This window comes from Penaeus monodon, chromosome 21 (assembly GCF_015228065.2).
Source record: "Penaeus monodon isolate SGIC_2016 chromosome 21, NSTDA_Pmon_1, whole genome shotgun sequence".
Classification (NCBI taxonomy): domain Eukaryota; kingdom Metazoa; phylum Arthropoda; class Malacostraca; order Decapoda; family Penaeidae; genus Penaeus; species Penaeus monodon.
The window spans coordinates 14,847,041-14,847,485 of record NC_051406.1 but is presented as its reverse complement, the minus strand read 5'-3'; the positions used below and the strand labels follow the sequence as shown (position 1 = coordinate 14,847,485).

General features: G+C 31.0%; 1 protein-coding gene across 1 annotated transcript in view; it reads right to left on the bottom strand.

The window, feature by feature from the left end:
- Window positions 1-445, bottom strand: part of LOC119586262 (innexin inx2-like) — a 6,783-nt gene that overhangs the window by 2,273 nt on the left and 4,065 nt on the right. The window contains exon 2 of the mRNA XM_037934971.1: window positions 60-171. Within this exon, the coding sequence (XP_037790899.1) occupies window positions 60-171 (112 nt within the window). The remainder of the gene's footprint in view (window positions 1-59; window positions 172-445) is intronic.

Sequence of the window (445 nt, the reverse complement as noted above, 5' to 3'; positions counted from 1 at the left end):
TTGGAGGGTGAATGCATGGAGTACATTATACAAACTTCTGAATGAAAATTACAACTCACCTCACAAGTGTATGGATAAGACAGACAAATGTTTTTCTTATTGGTTGAAACCAAAGTTTCTCCATTAAATGCTTCAACACAGTGTATGGTGTCTCTCAAGAACCAGCTACCTCTGCCAGTGCATAGATGGAAAATTATTAAACAATATATAACAGAACTTCAAAATATACTGAAATTATAGTTTTCAGAAAATTCCTTGTTACCCAAGAGTATCTCTCTTTCTATTACATATTAGGGGAACCAGAATTTCCATTCCTTTTTTTTTTTCTTGAAATAAGCTACTATTACTACACAAATATTTAAACATGCAGATCACTATAACATCCACTTGAATTAAAAAAAAATATAGCTGATCTAGTGATTTGTATTTATGGTTACAATAAACC